Source organism: Oncorhynchus gorbuscha, linkage group LG19 (genome assembly GCF_021184085.1).
Source record: "Oncorhynchus gorbuscha isolate QuinsamMale2020 ecotype Even-year linkage group LG19, OgorEven_v1.0, whole genome shotgun sequence".
Taxonomy (NCBI): domain Eukaryota; kingdom Metazoa; phylum Chordata; class Actinopteri; order Salmoniformes; family Salmonidae; genus Oncorhynchus; species Oncorhynchus gorbuscha.
The window spans coordinates 42,213,328-42,232,215 of record NC_060191.1 but is presented as its reverse complement, the minus strand read 5'-3'; the positions used below and the strand labels follow the sequence as shown (position 1 = coordinate 42,232,215).

At 47.9% G+C, this 18,888-nt stretch overlaps 1 protein-coding gene across 5 annotated transcripts in view; it reads left to right on the top strand.

The window, feature by feature from the left end:
* LOC124006105 (MAP/microtubule affinity-regulating kinase 4-like) overlaps positions 1-18,888 on the top strand; it is a 61,337-nt gene that overhangs the window by 16,004 nt on the left and 26,445 nt on the right. For all 5 annotated transcript variants that reach the window (XM_046315884.1, XM_046315885.1, XM_046315886.1 and 2 more), the window contains exons 2-4: positions 1,374-1,571; positions 3,336-3,389; positions 18,664-18,712. In XM_046315884.1, the coding sequence (XP_046171840.1) occupies positions 1,374-1,571; positions 3,336-3,389; positions 18,664-18,712 (301 nt within the window). The remainder of the gene's footprint in view (positions 1-1,373; positions 1,572-3,335; positions 3,390-18,663; positions 18,713-18,888) is intronic.

Sequence of the window (18,888 nt, the reverse complement as noted above, 5' to 3'; positions counted from 1 at the left end):
TCTTTAGCCAAGGATGTAGAGGCTGCGTTGTTGATTTAATGTCGTCATAACTCCGCCTAAGTATAATGACGTGGTTTGACAGTTGTAACTCATTTCGGGGCGTTCTCTGAAGCGTTGGCTTAACATGATTTAAATACCACAAAATCATCATTATCTTCATTGTAGTGAGTTCCTCAGTAAATATGGATAAATAAATCCTAAAAATGTTACTTCATTCATGCTTTAGTGAGATCGGAGTGGTGAGGATGGTTAGATTCATTCAAACGCTATCCCCTTTCCTCAGCGACTTTTCCTCCCCTCTTTACCTTGAACACTGTGATCTTTTCAAATAAGGTCAAGGTAAAGTCACCAGGAAAGGAAAAAAGCCCACCATCTCTCCTGCCCTGTTCCATAAGGGGCCCCACATTTCCCTTCCCTCACCACACCTCGCCTAAATTATTCAGTTGATTAAAAATAGTTTTACCTCGTCACTCCACTTCTCCCTTCTCTCCTCCCTCTCTTTTTCTTCATGCTCCTGCATTGCCACTGTATCATAAGGTCATTATTGATACTACGTTGGAAAGTGTAATTTCTCTCAAATGACTCTGTTACTTCAGGAACACCATGCTGTGACTCTTATCCAAACTATTCTCTAAACTTCGTTGGGGATTTGAAATGATTCAACCAAATGTTGTAATAGATTGTGTTTTCCAAACTCTCCGTTTATGCTTTGTTGACTTGGAACATGATGCGATGGGTAACCCATCGAGCCAAGGCACCGTGTAGGAGGAATGTTGAGCCGCTATGTCGCGTTGGCGTGCAAACACAGCTAGCTGTACGCTACAGTGTGGTGTCGGGCATTCCAGAGCAGATCGATTAGGAGATGCTGAGTTGCACCATGCCACCCGTCTTTATTTTATGACCTCAGAGGAGCATGCATATGAAGAATGCCAGCAATGTGGGGTGGACTGAGATTAGCTGCCTTCCTTGGCTTCCATAGGCCTCATTAGCCACTGCTAACCGTGTTAATGTGTTAGCCTGTTAGCTAGCTTGGCACTGCTCAGTATTTACTGTCAGCCCAATAGCTTACTCTAATAGCATTAACAGGTTTTTCACAACAGACCTTGATGAATTACTCATGGCCACTCAACACTCGACATTAACAATTCCATTCCACAAAGCCCTCTATAAATGTTGGCTTTGGTAGTTTCAGACATGTAGACATTTGGGGGTTCTAGTTCACCAGAATTTCTTAGCTGATGTCTGCTTAAATCGCTTGTATGTGTTCTCGAATGATCTATTGGCAGAGAATTTGATTTCACACCATTGATGTCAAGATGCGATGCAGCTAGATGATTTTGAATTTTGTTTATGACCCCTTTCTCTTTTCTCAGCATACCTCTCTCTCGACGAGCCGCTCGGAGAAGAGCACCGGTTGGTCGAGCAGATCACTCGGAGCACGATGCCGGAACTCTATCGCCTCGTGTTCGGACGAGCAGCCGCACATCGGCAACTACCGTCTGCTCAAGACCATCGGCAAGGGCAACTTCGCCAAGGTCAAACTGGCCAGGCATATCTTGACGGGCAAAGAGGTGAGACTGGACTGGGCTGGAGGTGTGGATGGGCTAGACTGAGGGGTGAGGCTGGACTGGGCTGGACTGGGCTGGGCTCATGGTGTGGATGGGCTAGGCTGAGGGGTGAGGCTGGGCTGGGTGGCTGGTGGTGTGGATGGGCTAGACTGAGGGGTGAGGCTGGACTGGGCTGGACTGGGCTGGGCTGGTGGTGTGGATGGGCTAGACTGAGAGGTAAGGCTGGGCTGGGTGGCTGGTGGTGTGGATGGGCTAGACTGAGGGGTGAGGCTGGACTGGGCTGGTGGTGTGGATGGGCTAGACTGAGGGGTGAGGCTGGACTGGGATGGGTGGCTGGTGGTGTGGATGGGCTAGACTGAGGGGTGAGGCTGGACTGGGCTGGACTGGGCTTGTGGTGTGGATGGGCTAGACTGAGGGGGAGGCTGAACTGGGCTGGAGGTGTGGATGGGCTAGACTGAGGGGGAAGACTGGACTGGGCTGGAGGTGTGGATGGGCTCGACTGAGGGGGGGGGGGGGGCTGGACTGGGCTGGAGGTGTGGATGGGCTAGACTGAGGGGGAGGCTGGACTGGGCTGGTGGTGTGGATGGGCTAGACTGAGAGGTGAGACTGGACTGGGATGGTGGTGTGGATGGGCTAGACTGAGGGGTGAGGCTGGTGGTGTGGATGGGCTAGACTGGGGGGGAGGCTGGACTGGGCTGGTGGAGTAGATGGGCTAGACTGAGGGGGGAGGCTGGACTGGGCTGGGTGGCTGGTAGTGTGGATGGGCTAGACTGAGGGGGAGGCTGGACTGGGCTGGTGGTGTAGATGGGCTAGACTGAGGGGTGAGACTGGACTGGGCTGGTGGTGTGGATGGGCTAGACTGAGGGGTGAGGCTGGACTGGGCTGGTGGTGTGGATGGGCTAGACTGAGGGGGAGGCTGGACTGGGCTGGTGGTGTGGATGGGCTAGACTGAGGGGTGAGGCTGGACTGGGCTGGTGGTGTGGATGGGCTAGACTGAGGGGTGAGGCTGGACTGGGCTGGTGGTGTGGATGGGCTAGACTGAGGGGGGAGGCTGGACTGGGCTGGTGGTGTGGATGGGCTAGACTGAGGGGTGAGGCTGGACTGGGCTGGTGGTGTGGATGGGCTAGACTGAGGGGGGAGGCTGGACTGGGCTGGTGGTGTGGATGGGCTAGACTGAGGGGTGAGGCTGGACTGGGCTGGTGGTGTGGATGGGGCTAGACTGAGGAGGGAGGCTGGTGTAGAGAAGTGGGTACTTGACTGAAGAATGGGGTTAGGCTGGTAGGAATAGTGCACACGGCCAATGAGGTTTGTAATAGGCCATTTGACAGGTTGGTTGTGGTGAGAGCATGGAACATGTGGGAGGGATGGATGGTATTTGTAGTGTTAGAGAAACGTATGGAAAGAACAAGACTGGGTTTATTCTTCTAGTCTGTAATGATTTTAAGGCCTGTGTAGTTGTAAACATAATGTAACGTTAGCCCATAAAGCCCACATTTGTAGGTGCATAATTCCACAGGGTTATTAAAAGTTAAACCAATGACATGGAATGGGATCATGTGGAGAGCAGTGTGTAGTGAACCATATACATTTACAGTCCTAGTCTCACTCACACTTTGACCGAGACAAACCACGCTGTTAAACCACTTATGGGGCCTTATAGCTTGTTGGTTTGTTTTAAGAGTTTGAGCTTTGGGAACTATTCAAATCAAAACATATGTCACTGTTTTGATTTCACTGATTGTAATGATTTGTCTCTCAACGTTTCAGGTTGCAATAAAGATCATTGACAAAAATCAGCTCAACCCGACCAGCCTACAGAAGGTGAGTGCTGTTGTGTGCATGTCATGAGAAACGGTTTTGAGAATAAAAGTCTTGTCTGGAAACGAGGCCGAAAAAGCATGCGACGTCACACAGTTTTACAAGACACAAACAGCATCAAGAGGCATCAAGAGAACCATAATCTTCATGTCATTTGAGAGAGTGATGGTTAGAAGCAGAATTTATCAGCTTGAATGCAACCTTCCTAACATCATGGTTTTTGTTTCAATATTGACTATATTATGCTGACCTGCACTCTGTCTGTGCTCTCTCCCTACACAGCTGATAACTTGCTGAACACCTAGGCTAAACAACTAGGTTAAAATCAATATACTGTGACAGGAAGTGGATTCCTGTGTATTCTTTTTGGGGGACATTTGGCCAGTGAGATGGTGTGACGATTCAATGGCCTAACTTTTGACCTCGTTTTGAGTTCTACTGGTCTAGGAGGCGTATAGTTTCTGGGATGTTTTGATGGTTTTGCTGCAGTCCCTGAGGTCCAGAATCCTTGGGGCATCCCTACCCCATCTGAAGTTGAAATTTAAAATGGTTATGGTTAGGGTAAGACAGGGTTTCCCAAATTCAGTCCTCGGAACCCCAAGGGGTGCACATTTTGGTTTTTGACCTCACACTGTACAGCTGATTAAAATAATCAACTAATCATCAAGCTTTGATCATTTGAATCAGCTGTGTAGTTTTAGGGCAAAAACTAAAACGTACACCCCATGGGGACCCGAGGACCGAGTTTGGGAAACACTGGGGTAGGGGTCATGGTTTAGGGTAGGGACTTCCCAAGGATCCCAAATAACATTAACGGCGAAATTGTTGAGTTTCTCCCATTCTTCTCTGCAGATCCTCTCAATCTCTGTCAGGTTGCATGGGGAGTGTCACTGCACAGCTATTTTCAGGTCTCTCCAGAGATGTTCAATCATGTTCAAGTCTGGGCTCTGGTGGGGCCACTCAAGGACATTCAGAGACTTGTCCCAAAGCCACTCCTCTATTGTCTTGGCTGTGTGCTTAGGATCGTTGTTCTATTGGAAGGTGAACCTTTGCCCCAGTCTGAGGTCCTGAGCACTGGAGCAGATTTTCATCAAGGATCTCTTTGTACTTTGCTCCATTCATCTTTCCCTCGATCCTGATTAGTCTCCCAGTCCCTGCCACTGAAAACCATCCCCACAGTGTGATGCTGCCACCACCATGCTTCAACGTAGGGATGGTGCCAGTTTTCCTCCAGACATGACGATTGGCATTCAGGCCAAAGAGTTCAATCTTGGTTTCATCAGACCATATCATCTTGTTTCTCAGGGTCTGAGAGTTCTTTAGGTGTCTTTTGGCAAACTCCAAGTGGGCTGTCATGTCACTTTTACTGAGGAGTGGCTTCCGTCTGACCACTCTACCATAAAAGCCTGACTGGTGGAGTGCTGCAGAGATGGGTGTCCTTCTGGAAGGTTCTCCCATCTCCACAGAGGAACTCTGGAGCTCTGTCAGAGTGACCATCGGGTCACTTCCCTGACCAAGGCCCTTCTCTCCCGATTGCTCAGTTTGGCCGAACGTCCACCTCTAGGAAGAGTCTTGGTGGTTCCAAACTTTTTCCATTTAACGATTTAAGAATGATGGAGGCCACTGTGTTCTTGGGGACCTTTTATGCTGCAGAAATCTTTTGGTACTCTTCCCCAGATCTGTGCTTCGACACAATCCTGTCTCTGAGCTCTATTAACAATTCCTTCAACCTCATGGCTTGGTTTTAGCTCTGACATGCACTGTCAACTGTGGGACCTTATATAGACAGGTGTGTGCCTTTCTAAATCATGTCCAGTCAATTGAATTTACCACAGGTGGACTTCAGTTAAGTTGTAGAAACATTTTAAAGGATGATTAATGGAAACAGGACGCACCTGAGCTCAATTTTGAGCCTCATAGCAAAGGGTCTGAATACTTATATAAGTAAGGTATTTGTGGTTTTTATTTTTAATACATTTGCAAACATTTCTAAAAACCTGTTTTCGCTTTGTCATTATGGGGTATTGTGTATATATTAATGAGGGGAATAAATTATTAAATCAATTTTAGAATAAGGCTGTAACGTAACAAACTGTGGAAAAAGTCAAGGGGTCTGAATACTTTCTGAATGCACTGTATATGGTAACTTTCTTAGATATACAGGATAAAGTTGATCATTTCATAACGAGGACAGCAATGACATGTGTGAGGCGAACTGCATGGCCCAAGAGGAGATCACTCCATTAAAAAGTTCCAAAAGGTCAAAACTATTTGATTTTGAATTGTGGGTGAAATCCAAATATGTGCTATATTTTCATTGACTATGTCATAGCTAATTTATAAACAGTAAATATTGATACATTACTAGCTCAAACACTTAACCTCAAAAATGCCAAGTTCATTAGTGGGTGATGGTGATTTCAGAACCAAAGTAGGGGGACAAAAACTGTCTACATTGCCCCCCATAATCTGGTATTGGGTGGTATAATCCTGGTCTCCTTTATGACTCTGCTCAGGTGCCTACATAGTACATATACCATAGACACCCATCATTTACACACCACATACAAACGTTCTCTCATCGCACTGAATCGTTTCAAACTAAAACATGTCGTTCCTGTATCATATCGGAGTCCATCTAGATACGTATTGAATCGTCTTGAAAGGGAAATATGCACATCCATATAATCCATAGTTCTGTTTTCTCTAAACAACCATTACAAACTTCAGCTAACTTCAGCCACCACTAGCGACAAATCAATGGGAATGATGGGGGCAATGATTTTGGAACATTGACAACTACGCAATGATAATGTTGCTGTCCATATGAGAGAGAACTGTGGGAAGGTGCTGCTGTATCATGTGTTGCCCCTCAGTGGAACTCTATTTAATCATGGAGCGATGCACATAACTGTCCAGTGTGGTCAGAGTTCATGGGCAGACAGAGCCTATGTATAGATACATTGCATAGCATAGCTGTAATAAGGTCAGTATGCTGGCCCGACTTCATATGACTGTAGTACGCTTTCTTCAGACAAAACCAATGGAGGACAGAGACATGTATTGAATTGTGTATGAGTGTCCCTCCTCATTTGAGGCAATTGAACAGCAGGCTTGAGCTTGGTTTGACCACACATACACAGGCTTATTCCCATTGTGCGTCCCTTTACACTATATAGGGAATAGGGTACGATTTGAGACGCAACCCCAGTCACCCGTCATAATCAACCCCAGTCACCCGTCATAATCATCCCCAGTCACCCGTCATAATCAACCCCAGTCCCCCGTCATAATCAACCCCAGTCACCCGTCATAATCAACCCCAGTCACCCGTCATAATCAACCCCAGTCACCCGTCTCATAATCAACCCCAGTCACCCGTCTCATAATCAACCCCAGTCACCCGTCTCATAATCAACCCCAGTCACCCGTCATAATCAACCCTAGTCACCCGTCATAATCAACCCCAGTCACGCGTCATAATCAACCCCAGTCACCCGTCATAATCAACCCCAGTCACCCGTCTCATAATCAGTCAACTTACTACTGAGGGGGTCCATACATGCTGAATGGATCCTCTAGAGACCGCTGTAGGCTTTGTATGAGCATGGCAACGCATTCATGCCTCCAATGTGAGAATTGATGCAGATGACATCACGCTCATGCTTCCCTGTTGCTTGGCGAACATGTTTTGATCAACCATCTTGTCACAGGCATTTGACGAGGTGACCTGTGTCCGGTGCACATATTTGTATCAAAGCGTCATCTGCTGACCAAACTTTAGCCTCGTTGTCAGCATAACAGGAGCAGGCTCTTACTTAGGACAATTAAATCAATATAAAACACGCTGCTATTGATTGTGGCTCTGTTTAAGGTATTATTTGTCTGTCGCGGATAAAGATATGGCTGGCACCAGCCACTGCAAATTATACTGTTCACAATTAGTTAGCTATTACTATTGCTTTGCAGACATCCTGTAAAGTAAACATTTTCGTAGACCTTTTGTTATTGCTTGCAAGAAACTCCCATCGCAAGTTTTCAGTGATGAAGTGGCCACCATAGAGTTAAAGGGGCAATCTCGATTGGTACATCCATTTTGGACTTTGAAAGTAATGATATAGCCATTGATTCTTGGAGAATATGACTTATAAATGCCCGCTGTTCCAGGCTGCATCCCAAATGGCATCCTATTCCCTATATAACTTTTGTCTAGAGCCCTATGAGCCTACATAGAGAGTAGAGTGCACCCCTAGTGTTGAGTGGTTTCCTAGTGGGGACTGGGGATGGATGCCAGGAGGGAGGGGAACGGGGGTGGTTTGTGATCTCTGCATGCAGAGGTTCGCTGGTGGATGGATACTGCTGCAGTAGCGCAACGGGCAGACGGTTGTCCTGTCAGCACTATTCTCCTCCCATTCAGGACACACTAGACCAGAGCACCAGGTGACTCTCTCTCTCTCTCTCTTCTCTCTCTCTCTCCACACTGTGTCCCTCCCTATCCTGCTCTCTTTTGTATTGCAACATTCCCCTCTCCCACCCTGTGTTTTTCTCGCCCTCCCTCTCTCACCCCACTCTCTGACCTCCTCTCCCTCTCTATATGTCACCTAACCCACTTTATTTCCCGTTTCTGTCTATCTTTCCCTCCCTCCCTTCTCTAATCACCTCTCTTCAGGCACTGCAGAGTAACCACAGATGTACTCTCTGGTTTTTCTCTGGAGGATGGACCCCCCACAGTAGCTAGGGGGACACGCCCAAGCGGTGGCAGGTGATTTAAGGGCCCAGGCTCCACCCCCCCCCAGCCAAGTGCACTGCTGCAGAACACTTGGGGTAATCTGGCTGCAGTCTGCAGGCTTTAATATGACAGTGACAGCAGGGCTGCAGCAGCAATGCTCCATGTTGGCCCACCGCCCCCCAAAGTCACTCAGTCTCCCTCTAATCCCATTAGGGGCTGCATGGGGGATCCCCGGCAGCTGATACAGACTGAGCAGGACAGACACTTGCACCCATCCTAAAACAACTGCCTGATGTATCTGAAACACCCCCAACCACTTACTAACCCCATGCCTAAACCCATGCCTATCTATCTCATACCCCTAAATACTACCTCCCACCACCTATGTCTCCTTCCTACCCCACCACTCACTCTACCTCCCACTCATTCCCAGTCCCAACCTCTGATCTATTCCACACTAGGCCCTTTAACTTTAAACCCTGTCTCTGTCATCCTTCACATCACTTCTGTTCCTCACACCTCACCCACCCTACAGCCTCTCTGTACCCCCTTATGCCCCTCATCTTCCACCTCTCTCTCTGATCTGGATGTTGTCACGATTTTCTTAAGCTTCTTCACTGTCAAGAGTACGCATAAGTCTGCCTGTGAGAGCCTGTGTGAGAGTCTCTGTGTGTGTGGGGTGTAATCCTTCACCATGTAGGGCCCCTTCAAAAGAGTCTGATGCTACATTGTGGGGGGGGGGGGTTATCCCTCTTTCAGGCCCCTTCAGCCAGGAGCAGCATTCCAGACAGACAAACAATGGGGACAGCCGAACCCAGAGGAGGTGGGGTCCTCCAGGGGGCCAGGGCACTGGAGCTGGGATCCTGAGAAAGCAAGCAACCATGAGATGAGGCAGTACCAAAGAGCACAGACCGTGTGTGTGTGCACGTGCACGCGTTGGTGTGTGTGTGTGTGTGTTCTAGAGAAAGGGATAAGGACGCTGCCTGACAGTATGTTTGTTTATCAGTGGGTAGTGTGTATCATTAAGATATTAAAGGAATTAATACAGAGGGGGCAGGATATTTTCCCACACTGTTGAAGGATGATGGGAAGAGTGGTTTTCATTCTGTTCATGTAGGGGTCAGAATATGTGCAGTAATCCAGTTTCTGAGTTGCTGCCTATGAGTGCGTTCCAAATGGAACCCTATTCCCTATATCAACTCAGCAAAAAAATAAACGTCCTCTCACTGTCAACAGCGTTTATTTTCAGCAAACATAACATGTGCAAGTATTTTTTGGAACATAACAAGATTCAACAACTGAGACATAAACTGAACAAGTTCCACAGACATGTGACTAACAGAAATGGAATAATGTGTCCCTGAACAAAGGAGGGGTCAAAATCAAAAGTAACAGTCAGTATCTGGTGTGGCCACCAGCTGCATTAAGTACTGCAGTGCATCTCCTCCTCATGGACTGCGCCAGATTTGCCATTACTTGCTGTGAGATGTTATCCCACTCTTCCACCAAGGCACCTGCAAGTTCCCAGACATTTCTGGGGGGAATGGCCCTCACCCTCCAATCCAACACGTCCCAGTCGTGCTCAATGGGATTGAGATCCGGGCTCTTTGCTGGCCATGGCAGAACACTGACATTCCTGTCTTGCAGGAAATCACCCACAGAACGAGCAGTATGGCTGGAGGCATTGTCATGTTGGAGGGTCATGTCAGGATGAGCCTGCAGGAAGGGTACCACATGAGGAAGGAGGATGTCTTCCCTGTACCGCACAGCTTTGAGATTGCCTGCAATGACAACAAGCTCAGTTTGACGATGTTGTGACACACCGCCCCAGACCATAACGGACCCTCCACCTCCAAATCTCTCCCGCTCCAGAGTACAGGCCTCGGTGTAACGCTCATTCCTTCTACGATAAATGCGAATCCAATCATCACCCCTGTTGAGACAAAACCGCAACTCGTCAGTGAAGAGCACTTTTTGCCAATCCTGTCTGGTCCAGCAAAGGTGGGTTTGTGCCCATAGGCGATGTTGTTGCCAGTGATGTCTGGTGAGGACCTGCCTTACAACAGGCCTACAAACCCTCAGTCCAGCCTCTCTCAGCCTATATCGGACAGTCTGAGCACTGATGGAGGGATTGTGCGTTCTTAGTGTAACTCTTCGTGTAACTGTCTCACAGGTTTGATGTTTGGATGTACCGACCCTGTGCAGGTGTTGTGGTCTGCCATGTGGTCTGCCACTGCGAGGACGATCAGCTGTCCGTCCTGTCTCCCTGTAAGGCTGTCTTCGGTGTCTCACAGTACGGACATTCCAATTTATTGCCCTGACCACATCTGCAGTCCTCATTTCTCCTTGCAGCATGCCTAAGGCTTGTTCATGCAGATGAGCAGGTACCCCGGGGCATCTTTCTTTTGGTGTTTTTCAGAGTCAGTAGAAAGGCCTCTTTTAGTGTCCTATGTTTTCAGAACTTAATTGCCTACCGGCTGTAAGCTGTTAGTGTCTTAATGACCGTTCCACAACTGCATGTTCATTAATTGTTTATGCTTCATTGAACAAGCATGGGAAACAGTGTTTAAACCCTTTACAATGAAGATCTTTGAAGTTATTTGGATTTTTATGAATTTTCCTAGTGGTCCTGAAAAAGGGAGGTTTCTTTTTTTGCTGACTTTAGTACACTACTTTAGACCAGAGCCCTATTCCCTATATAGTACACTACTTTAGACCAGAGCTCTATTCCGTATATAGTACACTACTTTAGACCAGAGCCCTATTCCCTATATAGTACACTACTTTAGACCAGAGCTCTATTCCGTATATAGTACACTACTTTAGACCAGAGCCCTATTCCCTATATATTACACTACTTTAGACCAGAGCTCTATTCTGTATATAGTGCACTACTTTTGACCAGAGCCATATGGGAATAGGGTGACATTTTGGGAGATAGACATGGACTGTTTTGTCTTCTATCTTTGGGATCTAATGACTTGTTGTTGTTACCCTTTACAGGAAACAATTTAATCCAGTTGCTGTAGTTCTGGATAGGCATGTGACTTGGATGTGCTTTATTGCTTCTTGCCAAACATTAAAGGTTGTACTACCTCATGCTCTGTGTAGATTTGACTCTGTCAGCTTCTCAGTGTCAACAGTTACATGATAGGACATTCAATCTTAAACTATGGTCAAACAAACATGAGGTGAATTCCTATTGTTTATTATTACTGTCCATGAATCATTCAAACACTTGAAGGTATATTGTAGCTGAGGCTGGAATTATGCTATACCAATTTGGCCACAAACAGTCACCAGTGTGTGTTTGAACTTTGAACCCAATCTACCCTCATGCATTTGGGTGCTACACAGGGCAAACTCAATCCGGGTGGAAGCACCTGTAGTCCTGGCCCCTGGGGACGCCTCACCTGAACTCTGGCTCCTGAGGCTGCCACTGCTGGGGCCATCTGTCTGACCCCCCCGTGGTAGAACTCAGCACTATTTTTAGATTGGCTTGCAATGAGGAAGATCCGGGTCTGCTCCTCATCACCATGGTCTCTGTTGAGGGGCCATGTTGACAACAGCCGTTGCCTTGAAACGCCCTGATCCACCATGTCCAACATGAAAGGGCACCTTCTGCATGATCACACCCCCTTTCCCAGAGGAGCAACCTGGGTCCCACAGGGACATGAAGGGGGGGATGGGGTTGGGGTGTATGGGGAGAGGGAGTTAGGGCAGGGAGGGAGGGGTATTCTGTTGGTTAGGTTGGGGGTGGGGGGGATTAGGGGCAGTGTAGGCAGTGGCACTTGCATCAGATGTTATCGTTATGCAGGGAGGGAGGGAGCAGTCATTCATGTGCGATGGCTTGCTTGGCCCTTGGCGTGGATAGATGTCTCTTTCAGAGACAGAGCAGGTTATTCAGTGGCTCTGCTGAGTCGTTTGAGAGAGGGGAGCCTGTGAGTTCCGTTTACCTCTATCGCTCTCTCTCTCTCTCTCGTTGTCTCTCTCTCTGGTCACGTGACAGTGTGGTCAGGTGGATGAGGGGTGTGCTTGTGTGTGACTGTGTGTGCGTAATGTGGTTGTGTAAAGTGTCTGTGTGTGGGTAAAGCGAGTGTATATGTGTGTGTCCTATGCAGGCATATTTTTCCCGTGTGTGAGTGCAACTATGCGTGGGATTGTTCAGGCCAGAGCTCGGACACAAGGCCTGGATTAACTGGTCAGAGTGAGGCACGCAGACAAAAACACTGCCTTGTGTTCAACAACTGCCTGTGTCCACCGCTGACTGACCCAACGGTAACCTCGACCCACAATGACACACAGAGAGAGAGAGAGAGAGAGAGAGAGAGAGAGGCAATTTAGTAAGCTGCTTTGTGCAAATCCCCATCCAAAACAGAGGAGAAAAACCAGAGGGAGCTCAGAGGTTGATTAATTCTGCCCTTTTGTGCTCTCTCTGTTGCTTTCTGCTTCAGAGCGAGATTGGCTTCCGGTGTGATGTACAGGGTGGGAGGGATGTGCAGGGATGAGACGGGGAGAGAGGGTGGAGGAGGGAGGGAGGACTGCATTAGACAGATGCACACTGTGGATGGGCTGTCCGTTCCCTTGGCCAGTCAAGTTCTGAGGGTGGCAGACAATACAGGGCATGGCTGGGCAGCGGTGGGGTGGAGAAGCTCCCCTGGGAAGACACTTGCCTGGGGGTGAGACGAGGACTATAGAGTCTGACATGGGTTGGCATGGCAACAGTGCCGTTGGGCCAAGGGAATGGACCAGGAAGTCATTTATGGGCTTGTGAGAGAGGGAGAAAGTGGTAGATAGAAGGGAGGGGGATATGACGGAAGAGAAAAAGATTAAGGAGGTGGCGGGAGAGACAGGCTTATCTGATTATTTTTCTTTAGAGCTCAGGTGAACAGCTGATGCGCTCTGCTCTCCAGACAGTCTCAAGGGATGTGTGTTTGATTTGGATTGTATGTTCACGCATGGAGCTGCATCATGTCACTGATGTGTGTTTGATTTGGATTGTATGTTCACGCATGGAGCAGCATCATGTCACTGATGTGTGTTTGATTTGGATTGTATGTTCACGCATGGAGCTGCATCATGTCACTGATGTGTGTTTGTGGACACTGAATGTATACTTGTGTACTCTATGTGGCACTCACAGTAGCCCTGGTCCACATTAGCCGCATTACTATGTGACATGTCTGCTTCACACAGGCTGATTGACTCAGTGTGTCTGTACGGGACGGGACACATGTACACCATCAGATTTATGGTTGCGTCCAGCTGCCCTGCACTTTGGCATTGGAAAAATGTATAACAAGGGAAGCAGTGAGTCCTATTTTCTGCCTTTAAATTGTTTTTCAAGAACTAGGTTTCTCTGTACAGTGTTTAATCTCACTAGCCTATATCCTACAGTCATATATCACTAGCCTATATATCATACAGTCATATATCACTAGCCTATATCCTACAGTCATGTATCACTAGCCTATATCCTACAGTCATGTATCACTAGCCTATATATCATACAGTCATATATCACTAGCCTATATCATACAGTCATGTATCACTAGCCTAAATCCTACAGTCATGTATCACTAGCCTATATATCATACAGTCATATATCACTAGCCTATATACCCTACAGTCATATATCACTAGCCTATATACGCTACAGTCATGTATCACTAGCCTATATACCCTACAGTCATGTATCACTAGCCTATATACCCTACAGTCATATATCACTAGCCTATATACCCTACAGTCATGTATCACTAGCCTATATATCCTACAGTCATGTATCACTAGCCTATATACCCTACAGTCATATATCACTAGCCTATATATCCTACAGTCATGTATCACTAGCCTATATACCTTACAGTCATGTATCACTAGCCTATATACCCTACAGTCATATATCACTAGCCTATATACCCTACAGTCATGTATCACTAGCCTATATATCCTACAGTCATGTATCACTAGCCTATATACCCTACAGTCATGTATCACTAGCCTATATACCCTACAGTCATATATCACTAGCCTATATACCCTACAGTCATGTATCACTAGCCTATATACCCTACAGTCATATATCACTAGCCTATATATCCTACAGTCATGTATCACTAGCCTATATATCATACAGTCATATATCACTAGCCTATATCCTACAGTCATGTATCACTAGCCTATATCCTACAGTCATGTATCACTAGCCTATATCCTACAGTCATATATCACTAGCCTATATACCCTACAGTCATGTATCACTAGCCTATATATCATACAGTCATGTATCACTAGCCTATATCCTATAGTCATGTATCACTAGCCTATATCCTACAGTCATGTATCACTAGCCTATATCCTACAGTCATGTATCACTAGCCTATATCCTACAGTCATATATCACTAGCCTATATACCCTACAGTCATATATCACTAGCCTATATACCCTACAGTCATATATCACTAGCCTATATACCCTACAGTCATGTATCACTAGCCTATATCCTACAGTCATATATCACTAGCCTATATACCCTACAGTCATGTATCACTAGCCTATATATCCTACAGTCATGTATCACTAGCCTATATACCCTACAGTCATATATCACTAGCCTATATACCCTACAGTCATGTATCACTAGCCTATATATCCTACAGTCATATATCACTAGCCTATATACCATACAGTCATATATCACTAGCCTATACCCTACAGTCATATATCACTAGCCTATACCCTACAGTCATATATCACTAGCCTATATACCCTACAGTCATATATCACTAGCCTATATACCCTACAGTCATGTATCACTAGCCTATATACCCTACAGTCATATATCACTAGCCTATATACCCTACAGTCATATATCACTATCCTATATCCTACAGTCATGTATCACTATCCTATATACCCTACAGTCATGTATCACTAGCCTATATACCCTACAGTCATGTATCACTAGCCTATATACCCTACAGTCGTATTACTAGCCTATATACCCTACAGTCATGTATCACTAGCCTATAGTCCATAGTATATTTGTTGGGTCTTGATAAATATTTGCATTCAGTGCAGGTGTTATGGATACAAATGCGCAAGACATTAGTACAACAACACTAAACTAGCCCTCTTCTTGAAGTTGTACTTGGTGAACAAAAATAGGACTGTGGACACCGCCTGCTTCAACATCATGCCTGTGCCATTAAACCCCTTCAACTCATTCAGAACGCCGCAGCCCGTCTGGTGTTCAACCTTCCCAAGTTCTCTCACGTCACCCCGCTCCTCCGTTCTCTCCACTGGCTTCCAGTTGAAGCTCGCATGGTGCTTGCCTACGGAGCTGTGAGGGGAACGGCACCTCAGTACCTCCAGGCTCTGATCAGGCCCTACACCCAAACAAGGGCACTGCGTTCATCCACCTCTGGCCTGCTCGCCTCCCTACCACTGAGGAAGTACAGCTCCCGCTCAGCCCAGTCAAAACTGTTCGCTGCTCTGGCCCCCCAATGGTGGAACAAACTCCCTCACGACGCCAGGACAGCGGAGTCAATCACCACCTTCCGGAGACACCTGAAACCCCACCTCTTTAAGGAATACCTAGGATAGGATAAGTATTCCCTCTCACCCCCCCTTTAAGATTTAGATGCACTATTGTAAAGTGACTGTTCCCCTGGATGTCATAAGGTGAATGCACCAATTTGTAAGTCGCTCTGGATAAGAGCGTCTGCTAAATGACTTAAATGTAAATGTAATGTGGCCCAGTGACAAACCGATCAATATCTTGTGTTGCATCACATACTCTGTTTTTCTGTGAGCATGTCTCCATACTGGTCTAGGTAGGTCATTTTAAAGTGCAACAGCACGAAAGGGAGAGCGGGGCTATTGTTCCAACGATAGGCGCTATATGGAGTCCGACCATGCTGCAGGTTGGGTAATCCATCGCCTCATTACTACATCCTCCATGTATTATTACATCACTACCAGGAAGTAGACAGTCATGCTTGGTAGAACTTTCCCCTTGTAAGTAACACCACAAACAAGCAAAAGCAAAACATAATCATCATCTATGTTCATGTTTTTGACTTATCCCCCCTGGCCATATCCCGAGATAATTTTTCCTTTTATTATTTATAGTTATTTTTTTGGTCTGAACTGAGAAACACTGGCTGTTTTGAAAGAGCTTCACCTCAGTAGGTATGATTATGTGCTCCAACGGGCCAAAAACTATGCCTCTGTCTAGCTACATGGGAGTGTCTGCGTGTGTGTGTTCTGTTTATTTGAGAAATTAGTAATTTGCTTGCACAGTCCCTGAGGCATACACATTTGAATCATTCTCAGTTTCCTTCTCTCTGTTTCCCTCTGTCCTCAAGGCAATCCAAAATATATATATCATCCTCACAACTTTACTCTTGCCACTTCCGTGTACAGATATCTTGTTTGAAAGCTTCCGCAGAAGGCCAGAATCACGGGGTAGAGCGTAGGGAGGCTGAGAGAGAGGGGTGGGGTGGCTGAAAGAGAGGCATGGGGTGTCTGAGAGAGAGGGGTTTGGTGGGGGTGGCTGAGAGAGAGGGGTGGGGGAGGCTGAGAGAGAAGGGTGGGGTGGGGGTGGCTGAGAGAGAGGCATGGGGTGGCTGAGAGAGAGGAGTGGGGGGGGGGCTGAGAGAGAGGGGTGGGGGAGGCTGAAAGAGAGGGGTGGGGAGGCTGAGAGAGAGGGGTGGGGGAGGCTGAGAGAGAGGGTCGGGGTGGCTGAGAGAGAGGCATGGGGTGGCTGAGAGAGAGGAGTGGAGTGGGGGTGGCTGAGAGAAAGGGGTGGGATGGGGGTGGCTGAGAGAGAGGGGTGGGGGTGGCTGAGAGAGAGGGGTCGGGGTGGCTGAGAGAGGGGTGGGGAGGCTGAGAGAGAGGGGTGGGGTGGCTGAGAGAGGGGTGGGGAGGCTGAGAGAGAGGGGTGGGGGTGGCTGAGAGAGAGGGGTGGGGAGGCTGAGAGAGGGGTGGGGTGGCTGAGAGAGAGGGGTGGGGAGGCTGAGAGAGAGGGGTGGGTGGCTGAGAGAGGGGTGGGGTGGCTGAGAGAGAGGGGTGGGGTGGCTGAGAGAGAGAGGTGGGGTGGCTGAGAGAGAGAGGTGGGGTGGCTGAGAGAGAGAGGTGGGGTGGCTGAGAGAGAGGCATGGGGTGGGGGTGGCTGAGAGAGAGGCATGGGGTGGGAGGGGCTGAGAGAGAGGCATGGGGTGGGAGGGGCTGAGAGAGAGGCATGGGGTGGGAGGGGCTGAGAGAGAGGCATGGGGTGGGAGGGGCTGAGAGAGAGGCATGGGGTGGGAGGGGCTGAGAGAGAGGCATGGGGTGGGAGGGGCTGAGAGAGAGGCATGGGGTGGGTGGGGCTGAGAGAGAGGCATGGGGTGGGAGGGGCTGAGAGAGAGGTATGAGGTGGTGGTGGCTGAGAGAGGGTTGGGGGGGGGTCTCCAGAGAGAGTGAAAGAGAGAGGGACAGACGGGTGAGACGCAGCTCCCTGGGTGACGCTCTGTGTTTTGTAAGAATGGGCTTGAACTTCTAAGGAAGCTGGACACCTTCTCACACAACCATCAGCACATTCCATCCATTGTGTGTGTTTCCTTCTCTATCCTTCCTGTCTTTCTCCCTTTCTATCCTTCCTTCTCTTGCTTTTGCTCACTCATACATTGTGAAATCTAACTTTGTGTTTGCCTCTATTTCTGTCTTTATTGAAGTATTCCCCTTTCCACAAACCCAGCCCTTGTAACACAGTCTCTCGCGGATACCCTTTTACCTGGTCAGAGCAAGCTGATGCCTCGTCACCCAGTCTCACCATATACAGTTCAAAGAGAGCACTCTGTGGGCTGGTGCACACATCCACTATAATTATCCCCAAGATGCTTGTATGTATGCCGTCAGTGCTCCCTGTTTCCCCACTTTCAGCAGATGTCACAACCAGGAAAGGAGGCTTATGAATGTGGTTCGAGGGAGGTCCATGTGTGTGTGTCAAGTTGTGGGTGTGTGACAGTGTGTAAATACAATGGTGTGTCACCTCATAACCACAAGACGTTGAATCACACACAGCAGCGGCAGACTGTGCCCGTGCCGCACAACCGTTGCAGCGACTATGTGATGTGGCGCCCCCACTATTTCTAGAAAGAGAAGAGGCTAAAAGCAACGGCACCTCCATGATGGATGAGGGAGCCCTGTGGGGAGAGAGGCTCTGCCCAGGGGGAGAGGCGCTCTGTCTAGTCAGGCTGTCCCTGGAGTGGTCCACTCTCTAATTAGCAGGAAGCCAGCTAGTGTTCCCGACAAGCAGCTGAGCTTATTTATGAATGAATATGAATGAATAAATGTATAAATGAGTGACGGGTGGAGGCTGGATATCCTCCTCCTATCCGCCTGTCTGATGTTCAGTTCTTATATGATGAATCAGGAATTTTGATCATCCCCCACTTTCATACCTATCTTCGCATGCGCTATATATATCAGTGTGGCTGTGAAGACTTGAATAATGAAATAACATTCTTTTAACTCGCTTCTTCTCTCTCTCTTTCCTCCAGCTCTTCAGAGAGGTACGCATCATGAAAGGCCTCAACCACCCAAATATCGGTAAGTGCCTCGGCTATACTAATCTCCCCAGCTTCCAGGTTGTAGTGCCGCAGGGCATACCCGACCCCAGAACATCATCAGCCTAACACCCATCCTCACGCAATGTTCCCCTTCACTGTCAATACAGCTGCTGAGCAGGAGTCAGGACGTGTGATATGGATAATAGTCCCCCACTG